The 22099-nt window shown below is 50.0% G+C and overlaps 1 protein-coding gene across 1 annotated transcript in view; it reads right to left on the bottom strand.

The window, feature by feature from the left end:
- The window catches only part of LOC147693330 (extracellular calcium-sensing receptor-like), a 52400-nt gene extending 39815 nt beyond the window's left edge, over positions 1 to 12585 (bottom strand). Inside the window, exon 1 of the mRNA XM_086935934.1 lies at positions 11872 to 12585. Coding sequence (XP_086792060.1) covers positions 11872 to 12585 — 714 coding nt within the window. The remainder of the gene's footprint in view (positions 1 to 11871) is intronic.
- Positions 12586 to 22099: the final 9514 nt, after the last annotated feature.

Here is a 22099-nt window from a genome sequence, read left to right as displayed (position 1 = left end):
AATGCTATGTCTAATCTGGTACACACCTTGTGGGGCGCTGAGTAATATGTATACCCTGGTGTTTTTGGGTACAGATGTCTCCAAGCGTCTTCAATATTATGAGTCCGACATAAGTCCAATATAGATGTCCTGGTCTTATGCATCCTCTGATGAGCATACGGCTTAGTTGTGTCAATTTTAAAGTCCATGATGCAATTAAAATCCCCCATTATAATAATTTCCCCCTCCCAGTCCAAAAGTTTCATATTTAATTGGTCGAAATACATTGGTTCATCTAGGTTTGAGCCATAAACCACGCACAGAACATATTTGTTGTTTTCATAGTTGATTTGCGCAATAGCCCATCTGCTGTCCTTATCGTGGGCAGTTTGCATTACTTCAACCCTAAATCGCCTATCCTTGAGGATAGCTACCCCTCTTGTGGGTCTCCCAAAGGTAGATCAGACCAAAATGTCATACCCCATTTGACTTAATATCTTCCTATCCTTCCATATAATGTGAGTTTCTGACAATAAACAAAAATGGGGATTATGTAGTCTTAGCTCTTCTGACACCAAGGATCTTTTGTTTTTACTGTTAAGCCCCGCTACGTTCCAAGCTAGACATTTTATTACATGCATTTAAAAACTAACAGACAAATTAAGCCCCTCTTCAGATAGTCAAATAATAGGTCTTGGTCCCTCAAACACCTAACACAACCAATAAACCATACAATAAACAGTGATTTGATGTCTTTATCATATTCTTCATCACATTTTCCCCTGTCAGCCAGCAAACAGATTTTATGTGGTTCCCCCCCCCCAACTCCCCTTGCCCCCAACCTGCGGAGAAGGGGTCCCGCCCCCCTCCCACCCCTCTGGCTCTCACCCCAGCCGGGGAAGAACCACCCTCCAGCTAAGGCTGCCGTAGGTGAGGCAGCTCGTGTGGTGGATCACCCTGAGGCTCCTGCCCCCCCCTTATCAAACATCATTGTGCATACTAAGCAAAAATTAAAGAAGAATGGAACTCCATAAAGATTTGTCACATACTAAGGGGAGACCCTCTATTAAGCCCTCTAAACTAATTTCAGTTCCTAAAAAAAAGAGAAAAAAGATACTTTCCCTTTCTTCTTCTTACTTTCCCCTTTTCTTTCCCTTTTTCCCCTCTCCCTTCTTTATGTGTTTGTGCCCCCCATCCTCGCTTTTGATTAATCACCACCCTTGGGGCTAATTGTATTTATTTTAAGTCTGACTCTGGCTCTGACTAGAACTGATACTAGAGAGATATGCCTCTGCTTCCTTAACGTCATTAAAGGTATGTGTCCGCCCGTTTCTCATAACCTTAAGGCGGGCGGGTTCTTGGAGGAACACCTGCCCTTCACAGGCCTTAATGGGATCCATAAATTTACGGAGCTGCCACCTCCTATACATGGTGTCCCTACTAAGATCTGATCGTACAAAAAACGAAAACTCCCCTATAGCTATTGGAGAGTTAGGGCGGGCTCTCTGCCAGACCGCCTGATGTGAAAGAAAGTTGCCAAAATAAATTAGAAAGGGACGTGGGAACTGATTTTCTCTATTTCTTTGAAACAAAGGTAGACGGTGAGCCCGCTGAATTTGTGAGTCCCAGTCCCAATCTGCCAGGTCAGGAAAAGCCTTCTGGAGCATCCCTACAATGTACGCCCTGGGGTCTGAGCCCTCTGATCTCTCCGGAATACCAAAAAGTCTTAAATTAGAACGCCTCTGCCTATTTTCCAAATCCTCGACCTTTAACTGTAATGCAGTCAGCTGATCATCGTGCTTTTCCACTGCTCCTGCTATTTTAGTGGTTGACTCCTCCACCTGTACCACCCGTTGCTGTAACTCCGTGGTTTCTTGTGAGATCTCCCCGATTTTAGTAGTAAGATCGCATAGAGAGGATTGCATCTTGTTGTTGTCCTCCCTAAGTTGGAGATAGTACTCCTGTGCTTCTGCTCGTTGGTTACTCAACTGCTTACTCAGAATCATTAGTATTTCATCCAGAGAGGAGGTGTTGGCTACTTCCGTTCTTGAGTCTTGAATCGGTAATCCCTCATCTGGTGGGTTGCCCCTGTTTTTTGCCCTAACAGATGAAGAGGAGGCTGGAGCAGAGCCGGAGGGTAACTCCTCCAAAGAAGGAGAGCTGGCTATTGTGTGGGCGGTTAGTTGAATGTTAGGGTGCAAAACGTCATTTGTATAAGCTTTTGTTAGCTCCGAAGTATCAGACGGAGCAGGCACATTCCCCTGCTCTTGAAACTGTGCTTCTTCTGTCAAGTCCTCAAGGGAAGTATTATCAGGGTCAGTTAACGTGCTCTTATCCGGGGAGATCAATACTGGTATAGAGTCTGTGGGGCTTGCTCCTGATAGCCTTAGCGTCATGGTTTTGACCAAGCCCTTCGCTTCAATCCATTTTCTGAGTGGACTTTTGTTCTTCCTTAAAGCTAAATTATTGTTTGGCTTTAACCGTTTAGAGATAGCGCCAGCCTTGCTACCTCTCCTTGCCTTTTGTTTGCCCTTAGCCTTATATAATGTTTTTCATGCGAATAATTCTTTTTAATAGTTTTTTGATACTGCTGTACTTTTGAGTTAGCTCAATGTTCAGTACATATTTTAGCCACCCCTGTGTGATCTATTTGCTTTCAATAGCGGTACCGCAATTGTACTGCAGTACCTCTGATACATTTTAAATTAATATTCACACCAGAATTATTTGTATTCAAAGTATGGATCTAGGGTTTGATGGTTACTTTTGTTTTGTAATGGTGAATGTGTTTGTAGGTTGAGTTTGTGCACAATATGACTATTGCAATATTTTCAAGATACTACTGTGGTACTTTTGCTTTTATAAAGCAGAATTTCATTTGCTTACAGTTCTGTCAATTGAAGGAAACAGGAAGTGAATACCCCTTACCCACATTCAATCTAATTCATTCTGAGGAGAAAGTTGTGCTCCTTTAACCCTTTCGCTGCTGATGACGATCTCAGCTCGCCATCACCCACGGGTGTCGTGTGCTGATTAACGGTGGGCGGCCAGCTACGCTCCGTCTGCGGAGTGTGCGTAGTGCCACCTACTCCGCATTTTGCGGAGCTGGCGGAGCCAGGCGGCACTACGCACGCTCCGCAGACGGAGCGTAGCTGGCCGCCACCCGCCTCCCTCCCGCCCTCCCTAAATACTTTGAAATAAAAGAATCAAATAATTTAAAAAGCACTTACCTTGCCGCCGCTGCCCGCCGCGTCCCCGGGGCTCACTATCTTCCGTCTTCCGTCATCTATACTAATGCGCATGCGCGGGCGGCCGCGCATGCGCATTTTCACGAGAAAATCGCTATTTGCACGGCGCAAAATAAGGACAACTCAAAGCAGGTGGTAACCATGAAAGCCATTGAAAAAAAATTTCAAAAAACCGTTGTCCTATCACCAACAGGTACTGGCCTGACCAATCACACATAAGGACCATCAGCAGCAGCAGCATTAGGAGTCCCACAATGCCAGGAATGTACATGGTGGTGAGGCGTCGCAGGCTACAGCGATTAGCATGGAGGAGACGCAGGATCCAGGACAGGATATTCCGCCAGCGGGTCACCTTGCTGGGCCAAACCAGAGAGCAGATATATGCTAAATACAGGCTGAATGGGGAAATGATAATGCAGCTAATACAGGACCTTGACCCCCTGATGCAGCACCCAACAAACCACACCAATGCGGTGCCTACACATGTGCAGGTATTGTGTAGCCTGCACCTCCTGGCCTCCGGAAGCTTCCAGGGGGTAGTAGCGGCTGCTGGGGGAATATCCCAGCCCACCATGTCACGCTGCCTCAACAGTTTTGTTGACGCCATGCTCACCCAGCTACACCGTCACATCAAATTCCCCGCCAGCCAACAGGAATTGGACATGACAAAGCTACAATTCTACAATGTAGCCCATTTTCCACATGTGCTCGGATGTATAGACTGTACCCACGTCGCCATCTGCCCACCAGCTGGCATGGAGTACATGTTCCGCAATAGAAAGTGCTACCACTCCCTCAACATCCAGATGGTCTGCAATGCCAAGACATACATCACTGACATCGTCTCACGGTACCCAGGGAGTACCCATGACTCCTTCATTTTCCGGCACAGCGGACTCCACACACGACTGGTCAGGGGAGAGTTTGGGGAAGGACACCTACTTGGTAAGTACACTTTGATTGAAATGTCACATTGCAAAGAAGTAACAGCGCAGCACAGGCAATCACCATCTGCTCCTCTCATTCAGGTGACAGTGGCTACGCCCTCCGTGAATACCTCCTGACCCCATACCTCAACCCTGCTACACCCCAGCAACGGCGCTACAATATTGCTCACATACGGACAAGGAATTGCATAGAAAGGACATTTGGCCTGCTCAAGAGCAGGTTCCGCATACTGCACAAGACAGGTGGGGCCATGTATTACAGTCCTGCAAAGTGCTGCCGCATAGTGGCTGTCTGCGCAATACTACATAACATTGCAACCAAGCGCCGGATACCTGTTGACATCTCTGGCAGTGAATCTGAGGGGGACAACCGGCCACCTGCACATGCGCGCCATGCACAAGGGGAGAACCCAGCAGAAGGGCACAGACGTCGCAACCACATCACAGTGAACAGTTTCTAGTACAACCACTGCCATCACCCCACAAATCAACAATGCATGCAAAATGTAATGATGACACAACGCTAATGTGTGTAGGAAAATAAATGTATTTGTTAAATGCACAAAATGATATATGAGGGTCTGTGCCAAAGTTCAAAATAAAAGGACGTGTTCAATTCACAAAATGAAATATAAGGGTCTGTGCCAAAGTTCAAAATAAAAGTATGTGTTCTATTCACAAAATTAAATATAAGGGTCTGTGCCAAAGTTCAAAATAAAAGTACGTGTTCTATTCACAAAATTAAATATAAGGGTCTGTGCCAAATTAGTCCCACAAACAGTATTACGCCATACTGCTGTGCATGGCAGGCTTGCCCTCAGCCTGTGCCAGTGGTGATTACAGTTCTCTAGGTGTGCCTAGGGCGTGTTCCTCCATAACGCCTCTGAGGGGCTTCCTCCTCCGGGGCGTCAGGCAATGGGGGGGTCCTGGTGCTGCGGGTGGGTAGTGGGGCCTGTGAGGCTGATTGTGAGCTCAGGCTGGACGCCCCCTCACTCGCATCATCACCCCCCACAACAGATGGAATAGGTGGAGGGTGAAGAGCCACGACAGCCGTGGTGAGGGTCTCCAGCACCCTCGTCATGTCCACACTGCACTGGATGACAGTGTGCTGCTGTGTCAGACAGCGCCGCACCAATAGGGATGTGGCATTTGCCGACACATAGCTTGCCCTGCTGTAGGTGCCAAGCTGGGTCAACAGTTGGCGGTGGTGCCGGCGTTGCCCACCGCACATTCTAATCAAGGCACGGGTGTTGGCCTCCACGGCTGCAGCAATGCGGGCCATTCCATCGCCCACACCGGCCAGGTCGGCCCTCATGCCTTCAATGTGGGTAGCAACACATGCCATGTTGCGGCCAATGTTGTGTAGTTGGAGCTGAATTGCTCCCTGCTGCCGTGCCTGGCGCTGGTGTATGCGCAGCATCCGTCGCTCGATGCTGAGCCACGCCAGTCCATCACCATTGGCCCGCCTGGTAGCAGCTGCGGAGCGCTGGCGTGACCTGCCACGCCTGCCCTGCTGGCCTGATTGTGAGGCTGAGGGCTGAGTGGACAGTGGCGCAGCCCCGGATGTTGAGGCGCCAGCTGCTGGGGGTAAGGCCACCGGTGTTGCAGGTGTGCTCGTCGCAGGGGGTGTGCCTGCTGGTGTGGCAGTAGCAGTCGCTGCAGGGGCCACAGGAGTGACTGACCTGGCTGCAGCTCTGGGAGGAGCAGCGGTGGCAGGGGGCACAATGGGGGCTGCCATGGCAGCGGATGAGGGCGCTGCAGCAGTTGCAGGTGGGACGCTGCTGGTGGTAGTTGCTGGTGGTGCAGTTGCAGCGGAAGGGGCTGGTGCCTGGGTAGGTGTTGGCACCTCCACCTCCAGGACGCTGCCGTCGATCACCAGCCTGTCACTGTCACTGGTATCGCCACCTGTGGGGGTAAGTGGAGGACCATTAGTTGTATGCATCTGGCAGACGTGCAGTTGCTACATGCATGCTGGGTGACATTCCCTGAATGGAAGTGGCTTTGTGTGCATTGGGACCTGACTGGCTGCATTGTGGTACTACAACATTGTGGCCAGACTACATCTCCCACAATGCTTCAGGACATTCCTTGATGTGCAACTATGACATGCCTATGGGACATTGGGGGAGCCTATGTGGTCATGGACATCCATAGGGGGCAGGGTCGCAGTCGCATGCCACTTACCTTGGGTGTCTTGTGTGGGGACGGATGAGTCCAGTGCAGTGAAACCCACACAGGCCTCCCTCTCCAGGGTGTTTTCAACCTGGTCCTCCAGGGCGGTGTTCGGTGGTACCGTCGGACCTCCTCCTCCTGTGCCCGAGGACTCCCCAAGGCGCGCCGCCACCTTCTCCTTGGCACGGCCTCGGAGGTCGTACCACCGCTTTTTAAGTTCTTCCAGGGACCTGGCCGCCACTCCCACCGAGTTTACTGCTGACGCTATCCCCTGCCATATGCGCCTCTTCTCCATTTCTGGGACCCTCCTGGAATTGGCACCGAACAGTTGGTCGTGGTTAGCCACAACACCCTCGATAAGGTGCTCCAGCTCCTGCTCGGAGAATTTGAGCTTTCGCTTTCTCCCAGACGAGCTGCTGGTCCCAGGTGCAGCTTCCTCAGCCATGGTATGGGTTGTGGCTCTGTGGATCACTCTACTAGCCAAGATGTGCAGCAGCTCTCCTATGTGCTCCCTGTCTCTGTGCCTCAATGTGCAAAATGGTGCTGGGAACCGGCAGCTTCCTGGTTGTGATGTCATCACTGGGCTCGAAATGCGACTTCCCGTTTTCCCGATCTCGCGAGTTTGCGATCTCGCAAATAGCGATATCGCTAATAGCGATATCGCTATTTGCGAGATCGCAGTCCAGCCGCGGGTAGGCCGAAATTGCGATTAATCTGCGATTAATCGCAATTTCAATCGGATCGCTATCGGATTTTGCGATCGCGTGCGAATCGCTTTTTTTAATCGCAATTCTTCATGAATTCGGATTTGCGATTTCTGAATAGCGATTCGCTATTTTTCGCTATTTCAGAATCGCAAATGCCGATTTTCATGAATATGGCGGATAGTTACTCTAAGCGAAAGCTTTTGGGGATGAACCTTTCAGGAAGGCGGCCTGACTGCAGCCTACTAGATCTTAAATAATTTTCTGATTATGTCTTTTGCAAAGCTCATAATTTCCCCCTTGTTTGATTGAATCTGAAAATGTGACAAGGCAAACCAGGATAAAAGAGCAAGCTAAGCTTAAAAGCAATGCTTTGAATTGTTTTTTAATCAATGCTCAGTCTCTTGTTAAACACAAGCTAGAATTTTTTGAGGTTGAAGTCATATACTTCACATCTAGCATTTTTGACTGAATCATGGCAACAAGATACCTCCAACCCTGATTTAGCTTTAGTGCTGCAGGTAAGTTATGCCATTAGCAGACACGATAGGCGAGCTTAATATGTGATCCTTTTTCTTTCACAATTTGTGAAGCTCTTTCCTTTAAGTGTAAGGTCACAGATAGCAACATCACTCATGGACCTTTGATCTACAGGCTCCCTGGACCGAAGGCCACTTTTTTGATGATATGTGCAATTATAGTGACATCACGGTCCAATATTCAAATTATACCATTCTAAGTGACTTTAACCTTCACTTAGGAGACCTGAATGATCATGATGCTTCTTTGCTAAACTCTATGTTGTTTTAAGAAAGTAAAAGATAGTACTCATACAGCTGGTCATATTTAAAGATGGAATGTTTTCAAAGAATCTCAACCTTTATTGTAATAATGATCTGGTCAGAACATGCAGAGGTCTAGTTTAGTCTCAATATCCACATACCATCTTTTGACTTGAAATCAGTAGTGGAATGTAAATCTCCTCAACTATAGAATGAGATAAATAAATAGTCCCTGGCGCAGAGCCTTGAGTTGACGAAACCTGATTTGGCCAGCAAAGCCAAATGCAGTAGCTACAAAATACCATGAGTGTTTAAAATCGGAATTTTTGAAACATGCCCCTGTAAAAATAGTTAATTTTAATAAAAAAATGGCTCCCTGGCCCTTGGTTTTCTCCAGCTTTTATAGTTATGAGACAAAAAATGTCATAGACTAGAGGAAGTTTAGTGACATGACTATAGAGAGTCAGATAAAAGCGTTCATAGGAAAGCCATAGGCAATTATAAAGAACTAATTGTCCAGGAAAGGACCAAATATTACATGGATAAAATTGAATTAGCATCAAACTCCTCCGAATAACTTTTTAAGATAGTTCAATCTCTTTCATGCTGCTCCCTTTCTCTTAGTCATCCTCCGAGCCTGGACGTCTGTGATAGGTTGGCAGACTTCTTTAAACACAAGGTTGAGATGGTGTATAGGGAATCAGATTCTGCCTGTTCCTTGAGAGCCCCTGATCCTGGAATCAGAGTTTGTTAATTTTACATTTCTGACTACTGACCAAACAACTAAATTTATTTGTCAGGTAAAATCCAGAGTGCCTTCATATCCTTGTCCACCCAAGATAGTACAAGACATCGTAGTCAATGTTGCGCCTGTTTTGAGTGCATTGTTGAATGTTATAATTACATCAGGGACCATTCCATCTGAGTGGAAAGAGGTTTCCATTCTACCTTTGTTAAAAAACCCACACTAGATTCTACAGAGAAGAGGAAATACCGCCCTATTTTGCAGCTTCCTTTTTCTGCTAAGCTCCTTGAAAAGCATATTAATACCTAGTTATCTGGAAGCAAATGATGTACTGGATAATGCATAATACGGTTTCAGGACTGGTTTTAGTACTGAGACAGCTTTAATTACTGTCTCAGAAAAGATTAGAGGTATTAAAGACAGTGGCGGGAGAGCAGCGGTGGTCCTTCTGGATCTTTCCCCCGCTTTTGATACGGTGTGCCATGAGGTTCTGCTGGAACGTTTGACTGAAATTTGGATAGGTTGTTCAGCACATTACCTTATTGCTTTTTTTAAATGATAGAGAGTAGACAGTGGCCCTTGGGATTTTCATTCGAAAGCTTTTTGTATCCCTTGGGGAGTTCCCAAGGGGTCATCGCTCAGCCCCACGCTCCTTAACATTTATGTTGCGTTAATGGCTAAGCAGATCCACTCCTATAGTTTAGTGACAGTATCAGATGGTGATGATACCCAGATTGTGTTTTGGTCCCTGGCAATGTGGAGGAGGTGGCAGACAGATTTAACTAGTGCATGAATGCTAATATTAATTGGATGACCACCAATTGTTTGAAAATAAACTCCAATAAAAAGGAGGTATTTTTGGATAGGAGTCCAGTTTGTGGGGTCATTCATGGTGGCCTCAAAGTGTAAGTTCGATTCTGGAGCCTGTGACCAAAGTGAGAAACTTTGGTGTATGTTGTATGCTGATCTCTCCTTTAGGAAGCATATAAAAAAGTGGTTAGTTACCACCTGTTGTTTTCTAATTAGGTCTCTGAAGAAGGTGCTACCCTTAGTTCCCTTCAAGGACCTAAAGACTGTAGTTTTCACCCTTGTCCTTTCCAGGTCTGATTATTGCAATGCCCTGTATATGGGCTTGCAATAATCAGCTTTCAAAAAGCTTCAAACACTGCTGAATGCAGGTGCTCATGTCTTAATGAAGCTTTCCAAATACATGTCAGTGTACCCTAAAGGAGTTTCACTGGCTCCCTTTCCAAAGCACTCTGCCCAGCTCACAAAACACTGTAAGGAGGCAGACCTAATGGTTTCACAAGAAAAATGAGGTGGTACTGAACTAATAGAAATCTTAGATCTGCTGCATCATTCTAATCGGCGTATCTTTCGGAAACAGCTGAAAGCTTGGTTGTTTCCTCTGTCTCTATCTTTTTAATGGGTCGTGCTCCCGGCTGTTTGTCTCAGTTGATGTTTCCGATTCTTATCGTCAAGACACCCTTCAGTCATCGCAACACAACAGTGTCAACGGTGCGCCAAAGGCGTTGCAAGTTATTCTCTGATATAGGGTTAGTCATTGAGGATTTGATAGTTGGGAGTAAATTTAACATAATTGCCAAATGTTCAGATCAGGTAAGCTGGCGTGACCTGCTGGATTGCTGAAAAGTGTTGTCAGTGAAAATGCCATCGAGTAGATGTCCTGGCATGTGGGTTGGCCCCTAACCACCTGTTCAAGGCCTATACTAGTCATTAGGTTAACAAGATCCGTCAAGTCCTTGTCTGATGTATTGTCAAAGTGAAAATTAAAGTCTCCAAGAACTGAGTAATCTGAAGAATTTACCTTGGACTCCATCAGTTGACTAAACGCATGAGTAAAGCTTGCTTACAGCCTGGGGGACGGTAAATAAGGAGTCTGTTCATTAACCTTGCATTCCATCAGTTGACTACAAGTGCAATTAAAGCTTGCTGTAGGGCCTGGGGGATGGTAAATAAGAAAACTGTTACAGAGATGTTCGCCAAGTGAAGTAGTGAAGTAGTGTGGCTCACTGTGTGGCTCACTGGTTAGAGGCGGCAGACCCGAGAGCAGAGGACGGCCCGGGACCAGGGTTCGATTCCTGGCGCGGCAGGTTTCTGGACCAGGGTCGCGGACTCGATAATTCTCTCGCCTCGGTGCCCACTCTGATCAGCGATCACACTCGGCAACTCTGGGCATTAGCTTGCCTCATCTTCACTAATGGCCCCACCAGACCGCCGGGGATGCCTGGTCTCACCCTGGAGATACCCATTAAGGGACCATCTCTCAGGGAAGCCAGGAAGGGTTTCGCAGCGGTCGAAGCGCCTTGGGACCTTCCGGGTAAGTAGTGCGCTATATAAATGCCTATACATTTACATTTACAAGTGTGATTCAGGTGCCAGGCACCTCCTGATAAGAGCACGCTTGTGCTTAAAAAGAAATCAAGGGACTGAATGCCATTGACCAAATCAGCCTCCAATTGAGCTGTGCGGATGCGCTGGAGAACAGTTTTTATAGCCCGGCATGAGGGAGTGTGCCGGGAGGTGTGGTAGTCGGTGCTGTCTGGTGCTAGTACAGAGGAAAACAGAGCAGGTATTATAAATTAATAGCAAGGGTGAAGCAAGCCCTATTTCACCTCCCAAGGTTGTGACATGGGTGTTGCTGTTGGTGTTTCCATCCAACACCCATGTCCACTGATGCATTTACAGATTTACAAGTAATCGTAAATCTGGCAATGTGTCGTAGTAAGATGGAATGTGGGGAAATGTTTTAATTTCTCCTTGGATTTTTCCTCCTTCAATGTGTGCTGTATTCTACAATGCACACATTGGAATGGGAAATCACCTCAATTGATTTTTTTGTGCAGGAAGGTGCAAGGGTGCCTGCGTCAGCCCAGGTGGAAGCACAGAGATGCAACATATTGTTGCAAATATGTTGCATCCCTGTTCTTCAAAACTAATGCAGAGCGGCACTGCATTAGTTTCTTGTAAATCTGCTATATAGTTGCAATTGTAGTGTGGTTTGTGGTGCTACAAAATGTACTACAAAGTGAAGTTTGTGAATCTGTTTTGACCCAGGTATAAGGAAATGTGGATATAGTATCACAGAAAATGGATTAATATAATGAAAGGTATAATTTATATCTTGTAAAATCTGCCCATCATGAGGCACATTCAGCTATTTATCTTGCATTCTACAAACACAATATATAGCTGAGAAATCAGTTTTAGAATATGATTAAATCTCAAGTTTTAGGTTCATCATAGTTCAAGTGAGACAATGGATTGTGTTACCTGCCATGGTCGGATGTCATTTACACCAGCACAGGCTTCTTTCATGAAAGGTCTTTGCCCAATTTTGCAGGAAAGTAGAACATTCAATGCATGAGCAATGGCAAACACAGCTTTATAACTGTGGTATGTGTAGCTCAGATCGTTCAGATCAAATAAGGAAATTGCATTTTCATCCATCATACTTTCTTGGGAACAAGGTACTAATTGCATTCCAGGTGTACCAATTGGTCCCATGAGTGTGGTACTATTCGCGTTGTCCTCTAGCCAGGTACAGTTGAAGGCATTCTCCCAGAAGAGTCTGATAAAAATATCACCAGAAGACGTGCTAGGATTGAGGCGGTGAAGAAACCCTTGGAACCCTGGCATGCTGCCTGTGTAAGGCTTGAGAACTAAAGCCCCATTTAATACTTTCCAAGCTTTTCCTGCAAAGAATCCGGGAGACATACCAGAGGATGTTGAAAATACCAAGATCTTTCCACTAACATTCTGCTCATAAAGAATTTCCAATAACACCTTCACATGAAGCTCAGCACCGACAAATATAATCGCCTTTACAGAATGTTGTTGTATTATTTCAGCCACTTGGAATACCCTCTCCCTCGAGTATCGCAGGTGAATCCTCTCCACGTAGGCCACGCAGCCACCATCCGCCTCGATCTCCATCCGTATGGCCTGACCACCCTGCAAACCAATCTCATCATCAGAAATGATCATTCCCACCCAGGTCCAACCAAAATGCCCCATTAAACGTGCCAGGGCGATATTTGTGAGAGCGTTGCCAGAGATGGTGCGTAGAAAGGATGGGAACTGTAGCTTGTCACTCAGAATGGAGGTTACCGCTGAATGGCTGATCTATTAGAATTGAAGAAGGTTTACTTTTATCAAAAGTAAACATCAACTTGACATTTATCTATTCAATAGCAGCAAGCAAACTGTGAGGAGTATTCGCTTTTTGGCTACTCCATGCTCACAATACAAATATTTACAAGCTGCATTGATTGCATAATTATACACAAAGCACCAATAGTACATTTGGGTGTGTTCCTCATATTTTAGTTTGTTGGCTATACCAATGACAGCAATAATGTATTTCTGATGGTTAAAGGTTAGTTTGAGAGCAAAAATGACCTACAAGGGGCTTCGAGGGCGAAGATGGCGGACGCGGCTCAGTAGAGCTCCTGCCAGCCCGTTCTTTATCCGCTCACTTATCCTGGCCCTACCTCTTCTTCCCCCATCTCAGCTAGTGCAGGAGTTCCCTGGAGTCCAGAGGGTCCCGGTGGTGTGCTTCATCGAGCTCCGGGCGCCCGCTGGCGCGATCATCGAGGGCCGTCCGTTCTGGGCCTACCTGCCGCGTGGTGAGCCGGGGCCTCGATTTTTCACCCCTCCGCTGGTGACGCCACGGGACCGGCGGAGTCTCGGTCGGCTTGGCCCGAGTGGCCGGGGCGGAGTCACTGGAGCCGGAGTCATGGGCTCGTGACCGTGCCCGGCGGAGAGTGGTCCCGGCTCGTCGGTGGCGGGGACCTACAACGTATCCTGAGTGCCCAGTCTTGTCTCTGGCTGGGCTGCGGCGGGGCCCGGAGACGGAGGACCCGGCGGTTGGTCCTAGCCCGGTAGCCCCGGCGCCACGGGGGACGGACGAGTCCCCCCCCTCACTCCAAGGTTTGCTTCCTCTCCCGACGACGTGGGACGGCCTGCACCTGTACCTGTCCCGCCAGTGATCCGTAGCGGCCTTTCCATCGGTCCGCCCCGTCGGCGGCCATGACGAGGGGCAAGGGCGGCCACACAGCGGCCACAACGGGGCCCATGGACAAGTTTGCCGGCCCGGGGAATGGTGCTGGAGCGGCCGGAGGGAGTCAGACGGCCGGCCCGGACAATGCAGCGTTGCTCACGGCCATCACGCAATCCCGGGACATGCTGGACGCTAAGATCGGCGCGGTGGGCGCCGACGTGATGTTGCTGCGCCAAGACCTCCGCAATGCGGTGGCCCGCATCACGGAGACGGAAACCCGGGTCACGACGGTGGAAGGCGATGTGGGTGCCCTGAAGAAGAGAGTCGCCGACCTGGAGCAGACGCAGCGGGGCCTGGCGCTCCGGGTGGAGGATGCCGAAGGACGGGCACGGCGAAACAACCTCCGCTTTGTGGGCTTTCCAGAGGGGTGCGAGAAGGGGCCTATGGACGTCTTCCTTTCCCGGTGGCTGGAGAGCTGGCTGCCCCCGGACGTCCTCTCGAACTGTTTTGTGGTGGAGCGAGCCCATCGGGCCCTGATACAAAAGCCTCCGGCTGGAGAGCGGCCTCGCCCGATCATAGCCCGGATCCTGAACTACCACGACAGAGATGTCATCCTCCGGGAGGCGAGGCTCAAGGACACCCTGCAATTCGACAATTGCAAAATCATGATTTTCCCTGACTATACAAAGCTGGTACAACAGCAGCGTCACTCCTTTCTGGCAGCCAAGGCCAGACTCCGGGGCCTGAAACTCCAGTATTCCCTGCTATACCCGGCCCGCCTTCGGGTCATTTTCAACTCACGGACTCACTTCTTTGATACTCCGGAGGCCGTCTTTGCTTGGACCGACGAGGCGGTCCGGCTTCGCCCACATGTTCAGCCGGGGCTCCACGCCGGCTCTTCCCGCAGTTCTTCTCAGGAGCGGGGCGATCAGCCGGCCAAAGGGAAGCGGCACCGCAAGTCCCGATCGAGGCGGAGGTCCCTGTCTCGGGACCCTCTTTTGGGCGACACGCAGCCGGAGACAGATCATTCTGGCGGGGGGTCGTGACATACAACGGCTGACCCTTCTGCTGCAATCTACTTTTCGTCTGGGGTCCCATGCTGACACGGCGGAGCGCTGTTCAACGATCCAGGTCGGATCTGGTGCGGTATTACTTGGCCTTTACGGGCCTTAGCTGGACTTATGTGGACCAATGCACTGTATATGCGTTGTTATTGCTGATGTTTATTGATGGAAGTGGGGGGGGGGTGGGCATATTCGGTGGGCTGCCTCCTGCTGTTGGGGTCGGGGAGGTTCGTGTTTTGGGGTGTGTGCTTGGTTAGTTCTTGAGGGGTAAGTGGGATCCATTGGTATGCCTAGCTTTTGGTGCTCTGTTTTGTGCCTTAACTACAGTATGCCGCGACAGGTACTTCATTGTTTCTTGAGGTATTGGGGTGGGGGTGGGGGGTCGGGGTTGGTTTGGGGGTGTGTTGGGGAGTCTGGCTGTGTGGGGGGTGTGGGAATGGGGGTGCTGTTCTTTGGGGTGCACGTGATCTATCTAACCTATGCTGTTGTGGGGGGTTGGGGCCTGGGCCGGGGGCCGGGGTGTTTGGGGTTTGCTATATCGGGATGATGGCTGATGTCCCTGGCTGGGCGCCTTCTGGTGCCGCTATGCGCATTCTTAGCTGGAATGTCCGGGGTCTCTTGGATAAGATAAAACGGGGGGCGGTACTGCGTTGGGCCAAAAGGGATCTTGCAGACGTGCTCATGCTCCAAGAAACGCACATGCTTGGTACGAAGGCCCTGAGTCTCCAGCGCTTTGGTTTCCACCAGGTGTTCCATGCCGGGTTTGCCAGGGGCTCCAGGGGGGTGGCGATTCTTGTTCATAGGCGCCTGGCGTACACGCACGAGCGCCAGTGGCTAGACCCTCAGGGGCGCTTCGTGTTCATCCAAGGGAGAGTTGGTGTGGAGCCGGTGGTGTTTGGGTGTGTGTATGCTCCCCCCCCTCTGCAATGGGCTCTGGCTGAACGGTTATTTGCTCTGTGGGCTGACCTCCCTGATTCTTTGGCGGTGATTGGTGGCGATTGGAACGATGTGATAAATGTGGCCGTGGACCGGCAGCGGAGTCTTGGGGTGGCGCCTATCCCCGCTCCTACGCGTCTGGGCGCTATGTTGGATGTATTGGGTTGGGCTGATGTATGGCGGCATCTGCACGCGGAGCGCCGCGAGTACACCTACGTCTCAGCGGTACATGGCTCCCTCTCGCGCCTAGACTATGTCTTCGTCCCACGGGCCTACCTTGCCAGAGTGAAAGGGGCGGCGATACGGCCTCGCGGGCTCTCCGACCATTCCCCGGTGGCGGTCCAGATAGACTTGCATAGACCGCGTCAGCCCTTCCGCTGGCGGATGTCCACGTGGCATCTGCAGCGGCCTGACTACTCCCAACATATTCGTGGCGCTATTGCCCAGTACTGGCAGGATAATCTAGGTGTGGGGGTGGACGCAGTTACAGTTTGGGAAGCCATGAAGCCCACGCTGCGGGGCATCGATCTAGCGTGGTGCTCGTCGGCTCGCCGGGCGCGGTTGGAGGGCATAGCAGCGGCGGCGGAACGGGTGGAGGAGCTGGAGGCGCGCCACAGAACTGCGGCGGATGACATCTCCCTGCGACAGCCTCTGCAGGCGCAGCAGACGCACTCTGCAATCTTGTTGGGTGAGGCTCGACAAGCGTGGCTGGCCACCCGTAGCCGGGTGTATCAGTGGGGCGACAAATCGTGCAAGATGCTTCATCGACTCTGTCAACAAACCTTGCAGCCTCTTACACTCCCAGGCCTTGTGGACGCTGCGGGCGTGGCTATCACGGACCCGGCTACCCTGGCCGCTAGCTTTGCGCATTACTATAGGGGTCAGTACGCCTCCCGGGAGGCTCTGGCTCCCGCCGCCATAGCCGACTATCTTGCCTCGGTCCCCCCGGCCGCGGTGTCGGATGAGGTGCGGGACGCTCTGGACCTCCCCCTGACGGCGGAGGAACTTGGGGACGCGCTGGGTCAACTGAATGTGGGCAAAGCGCCTGGACCAAGCGGCTTCCCCAGTGAGTTCTATCGCAAATTCCATCTGCAGCTGGGGCCACATTACCTACGTGCTTTGGAGGCAGCGCGTGGGCAGGGCCGCCTCCCGCCGGACTGGCGGCATGCTGAGATCGTTGTGTTCCAGAAGCCGGGGCGACCCCCGGACCGCCACGACTCCTACCGGCCCATTTCCCTTATTAACTTCGAGGCCAAGCTCTTGGCCAAAGCCCTCGCGAACCGCCTGCTTCCGCATATCACTGCCCTCGTACATCCTGATCAAGCTGGCTTTATGCCACGCCGGGCAACGCGGCACAACATTCGGCGGGCGCAGGCGGCGATTGATGCTATCGATGCCTCGGAGGACCGGGCGGCGTTGTTGCTGGCCGACATAGACAGCGCCTTTGACTCAGTCAGTTGGACCTTCCTATTCACCCTTCTACCGCTGCTGAACCTTGGCCCGACCTTCATCTCCTACGTCCGCTTGCTCTACACGGAGGTTACCGCCTCGGTGCGGATATCGGGGGCGGCCTCGGCACGATTCCCGGTTACCCGAGGCACACGTCAGGGGTGTCCGCTTTCTCCCTACCTATTTGCGCTGGCCATGGAGCCGCTGGCGGCTAGGGTCCGTGCTGACGCGCTGTACCGGGGCTTCGTCTGGGGCTCGGACCACACGGACCGCATTGCTTTATATGCGGACGACGTGCTCTTCTTTATGACCGACCTCCGAGTTACTGGCCCCCGGGTTCTGGAGTTGATGCGTGGCTTCGGCCAGGCGTCGGGACTCTATCTTAACCCGCGCAAATCGACTCTCTGGGTGCTGGGTGAGGGTACGGTGGACCTTCCATGGGCAGCCTCCCTCCGGATGGCAGTGGAGGGGGTGAAGTACCTGGGAGTCTTTCTCTCTGCCTCGCCTACGGTGGCGTGGGCCCGGAACATTCAGCCGGTCTGGGACCGGGTCCAGCTGGACATCAAAACATGGACACGTATGCCTCTTAACATATATGGCCGGTCGGCCATTTTCAAAATGGTGGCCTTGCCTCGTCTTCTTTACCAGCTACAGAACCATCCCTACCCGATTGACCAGCAGTGGTTTCGCAGTGTAGATTCAGTGTTGGGCAGGTTCTTGTGGGCCGGAGGCGCCTCTAGAGTGGCACTCCGTACGTGCTTCCTCTCTACCTACTGCGGAGGCTTGGCTACCGCGGATATGCTGTCCTACTATCAGGCCTCTCATCTCCTGGTGCTCAATGAGTGGTGGTATGGGGACCGTGGTGACCCGGCCTATGCTCTGGAGCACACTCTAATGGACGGCGCCTCTCTCCACACTCTGCTGTACTCGGCTGGGAGGAGACGGCGGCTCCCACGCGTGACCCAGTTAGTGTTTGCCGTTTGGCGGAAGGCTCTACACCGCATGGGGTGGTGGGGCAAACTTACGGCGGAGACTCCGCTGTGGCGTAACGGCCTGCTGCCGGCGCTGGCGTCGCTGCAGGGCTTTGACGGCTGGGACGCAATCGGGATTTCGTCCCTGGGGCATGTCCTCTCCGGCACCACTCTTAAGTCCTTCCAAGAGCTCAGCACTGAGTTTGACATGCCCAGGACCCAGTTCTTTCGCTACCTCCAGCTCCGCCACGCCCTTACTCCTAGCCTGGTAGGGCTGGAGCAACTCCCGGACTTCAGTCCCATAGAAGCAAAGCTGTTTATGGGTGACTTGGGCGATAAAAAAGTCTCCCAGATCTACCGATCCCTGGTCACGCACTGCTCCCCCTCGCTCCTGACACTGAAGGCCCTATGGGAAGCCGATGTTGGTCCCTTGGACGAAGACGACTGGCGCGAAGCCCTGGAATCCCCCCGGGGGACGGCCATTGCAGTCCGCCTCCGCTTCATACAATTTAAATATCTGCACCGAGCTTATTTTACGAGGGAGCGGCTGTGGCGGGCGGGGCTGATTGCCAACCCGGAGTGTCTGAGGTGTGGTTCGGAGAGGGGCACCCTCTTTCATACTGTATGGTCTTGTGAGCGGTTGACTCGGTTTTGGGCGGGGGTTTGGGGTTGCCTGTCTGAGGTGTTAGGATGGGCGTTGCCCCGTACGCCCCGGTTGGGCCTTTTGCATGTGTTGGAGAACATTGGGGGCAACGTATACAAGCGCCATCTACTGCTGTTGGGACTGGTGGTGGCAAAGAGAGACCTGGCGCAGGCCTGGAAAAGCGAACGGGCCCCTCCCCTTAGTGCATGGAGGGCAGGCCTGGACTTCATCATGGGCCTGGAGCAGCCTGTTTTCGAGGCTCGGGGGTGCCCCCGCAAACATTTTAAAATATGGAAGCGATGGGCGGACTATAGGGGCCTCCCCCTCGACCCCCCTATGGACATGGACGATGCACTGCCTCGAGGTGTGGACCCAGCACCTTAGGCCGCTGACCGGCCCCGCATATATCCCTCTCCTATTCTGGTTGCTTAATGGTCACGTGCACGGGGTTAGGGTGGGATAAGGGGTGGGCTGTAGTTGGGGAATGGGGGGGAGTTCTGGGGGTTGGTGGGTGGCTGTGTGTTCCGAATATCTTGAAAATTGCTGTATAAGGGGGTTCGATGCTATGCCATAAATGTGCCTTTTCATACTTGCTGTTGACAGTCTCCTCCTGATTGTGGAGGGCTGTGCCTGCACTTGCTTGAACCTCTAATAAAAATGGTTTTGAAAAAAATGACCTACAAGGAGTCTATAAGAATGTGCATTGGCAATCATACACATTTGTCATCGTTATGTTTTTATTTATAGCATTTATAGGACGCACAATCATCCCTGAAGGGATATCCTGGTGTTAGGTGATATTTAGAAAGAATACTGTAAACATGTGGAGTTAAAAATAGCAAATACCTACTTACCTGTTTGTACCTTCCTTACATTTTGATCCTTGATATTATGTCCACACAATGTTCATATTTCGAATATTCTGTCAGTGATCTGTGCTAGAAAGAGCCAACCTACCTGAATCCCCCTCCAAGTGCCCCCTGGCACATAAAATCAAAGAGGGAATCACCACATGTTCAGCAACTTGGTAAAATGTCAGTAGATCAGAAGTAGAATGCAAGCAGAGAGGGAGGGCATTCCATTAGAGGGCAGCCAGGTAGGAAAAATGGGGGACCACCCATACCATTAAATAGGAAGGACACTCATTCCACCAAATAAGGACATCAATTGTTTAAGTAGTTGAAATATGGAGGATTTGACAAAACTAGAAATGTGTGTTAATAATATCCTCTAGATATTGCACGTATTTTTGTGGTACTAGATCATTCTGTAGTAGAGAAAATACTCAGAACTCAGGAAACGTACTCCAAAATAAAAATCCACAATGTGATACGCGTACTTTCAGGGCATCTCAATTAATGTACTTTGTTGTGAAGGGAAGTAGGGATTTTTTTTAAATGTATTATATTCATGTAGTGCTTTTATAATTTACTTAACAAGTTCTAAACAACAATATAATTAGATGAATGTAGTGATAGTGACCTCAGATGGCACTTGAGACAAGAGGTAGGTACTAACACGACTGCAAAAACCGATTTGCATTCGTAATAGATCCCAAAAAGGATTTTGAATTAGGTCTGCATTAAAAAAGTAAATCAAACACAATACAAATCAATTGTAAATCTGGGCCTTTGTCAGGAGTTTTCTAGCAAACATAAGTTCAGTCGATAATCTACCAGTAGTGCTGTGTGGTGTATCTCTGTAATCACCCAAAGTCTTATAAGAAATTTTGGATATGGAAGACTCAATTGCTTTGGCTATTGGGAGTGTGTTGGAACTGTCCCTCTCTGTGTCTCCAAACCTTTTGCCTTCAATCGTCTTTATTTTCTGATTTTTTTATTTTTTTATTAATGACTTCATGCACTTTACTACACTGGTGGGTGCTCTCTCCCCAAAATATGGTAAAATTGGCCAATGAGAAGAGGTAGCTTACAGGATTCACCCGATAGGGTTGTGCTGTGAAAAATACCATGGCCAGGAAGCCATAAACCTCTGAAGTTTATAAGAAGAAATAGACAGCACAAGGTGATCCCTGTTGACTGATCCAGACCCAGCAGCAATTGCAAAGATGTAGAATACCTAACCCTGGATCCAGTAGTCATCATTCCGCTGTAGACACTAAGACATCAGCTAGGTCGTTCTATATCTGTTCACTGATACCACATGCAGTAGGTGCAGACAGACTGTACTTATCCCAAGACGTAGTGCCCGAAAAAGCAAAATACCTTTTCCACGTATACCTATGCAGAATCAGGGCCAAATTCCAACCCAACAAGGTTGAACCCCACAAACTAAAAGTAAATCTGACCCATTACAAGATCAACCCAATGGCTCTAAACCTTTTCACCAAGCCTAGTGATATCCAAACTTAACTAGACAGGATGCACAGGAAGGGCACCATAAGGTAGGATACTGTTTGGCTCCTGGATTTCCCATAATAGAGATTATTGGAGGTAGCAAACCGCCCCACTCAAAGCACAAACAAATCCACACCTGCCTCCATTTGCAGTCCAAGGCTGGCCCTTTGCGTTTATGGGGCAGTCTTCTTCAATAAGTTGACACCAGACATGGAGTGGGCAGTTTGATGATTCAAAGGGAAATGGGTTTCTTAAGGGCGGGTTTAACAAAATCATAGATACTTCATGTCAGGAAATCTGGGCTAGCGAGGTGTGTGGATACACTTAGTTAGAAGCGAAGGGGCAACCCCTAATTGTAAGGAAACTTAAACTGTATTGGTTATGTTTCAGAGGTGAAGGAACGCTTTCACTGGGAAAACTGTTGCACGATCGTGCACCTGATGGAAGTGCAATTGGGCACCTCCATGCTGATCAATATGTCCTGGCAGCGCGGTGAGTTTGCCTACACTTAGCTTGTCCCTGGATGGTGCAGAATTTGTTCCCTCATAACCATACACACCCGGTCCTGGTCATTCCTGGAGAAGGACTATCATATTTGTACCAGCACCAGCTAAGGAAAAAGACAACCTTGCTGCACAGAGCTCTTGAAAAAGGAACTGGAGACTGTTTTGGCTGGGCTCAGTACAAGGACATTCCAGGATAATTCAGACTGTTCTCTGGCTCACACGCATCAGCAGGAGGGTACATACCCTTCTTCACAGCACAGTTGAAAGGGAATGCCCGCAGACTCAAAATCACCTGATTGAAAATGTTTAAAATGATAAATAGCACTGAGCTTGGCCTTAATTCAATCAAGGAAGGACAGAGAGCAATTTGCCTCATGGTGATGCAGCATCGATATTTGTTAGACCTAATGACAGCGATGGAGGGATGGCTGTGTGCCAAAATTGGTGCAAACTGATGCACGTTTATCACTGGTAATACCCTGGACAATGGGACACTGACCCTTGTAATCCAAGCACTGCACTGTTTACAAAGAGATATGCATGAGGAGGAAGGTGCCCCTGAGCAGGAGTGGT

Source organism: Lissotriton vulgaris, chromosome 8 (assembly GCF_964263255.1).
Source record: "Lissotriton vulgaris chromosome 8, aLisVul1.2, whole genome shotgun sequence".
Taxonomy (NCBI): Eukaryota; Metazoa; Chordata; class Amphibia; order Caudata; family Salamandridae; genus Lissotriton; species Lissotriton vulgaris.
Note: the sequence above shows the minus strand (reverse complement) of the source record. Positions and strands in the feature narration are given on the sequence as shown.